This window comes from Eimeria mitis, genomic scaffold (genome assembly GCF_000499745.2).
Source record: "Eimeria mitis Houghton genomic scaffold, Emh_scaff382, whole genome shotgun sequence".
In the NCBI taxonomy this organism is placed as follows: domain Eukaryota; phylum Apicomplexa; class Conoidasida; order Eucoccidiorida; family Eimeriidae; genus Eimeria; species Eimeria mitis.
Window position 1 is genome coordinate 17,593 of NW_013572155.1, and position 564 is coordinate 18,156.

Consider the following 564-nt stretch of genomic DNA (forward strand, 5'->3'; position numbering starts at 1 on the left):
GTTTCAGGGTCTGCTGCTGTGTCAACGTCTGCACCCGAGCTTGTAGAGATTGTTGATGCAGAAGCAGAAACAAGCAGTGTGAGCTGTACGTACACCTCAGAAGCCATTGCAGTTGATGATGTGAGCAGCGAGAAGGAGGCCGAGGCATGTTGCGCTGTCGATACACCTGACGAAGATAAAGATATAATGGATATGTTGGAGAAATATAATACTTTAGGAGTTATGTCTTTCGCTTCCGTTTCAACAATTCTTCACAGTGGAGATGAACTACGACAGGCGTTGCTGCAGCGTGCAGCAGAGAAGCAGCAGAAGATAACAGGCAGAAGCAAAGGAGTAAGAGGAGGAAGAAACAAAGGAACATCGATAGACCCACAAGCGAAGCTTGATGCTATTCTATCAATCCTTGAGTGTAACGCCTCCTAGCCTATATATGGGGCCCTGCTATACACTGCATGCAGCACTGCGATGCATGCACAAACCCTGAACTGCCTTTGATACGAAAGATACTGCTGCAGCAGCTGCTGCAGCAGTATCTTTCAGCTACAGCTGCAGCAGCCGTAGCTG

General features: G+C 48.0%; 1 protein-coding gene across 1 annotated transcript in view; it reads left to right on the top strand.

Moving 5' to 3' along the window:
• The window catches only part of EMH_0010330 (uncharacterized protein), a gene marked incomplete at both ends in the record, with an annotated part of 2,508 nt that extends 2,085 nt beyond the window's left edge, over positions 1 to 423 (top strand). The window contains one exon of the mRNA XM_013498914.1: positions 104 to 423. Coding sequence (XP_013354368.1) covers positions 104 to 423 — 320 coding nt within the window. The remainder of the gene's footprint in view (positions 1 to 103) is intronic.
• Positions 424 to 564: the final 141 nt, after the last annotated feature.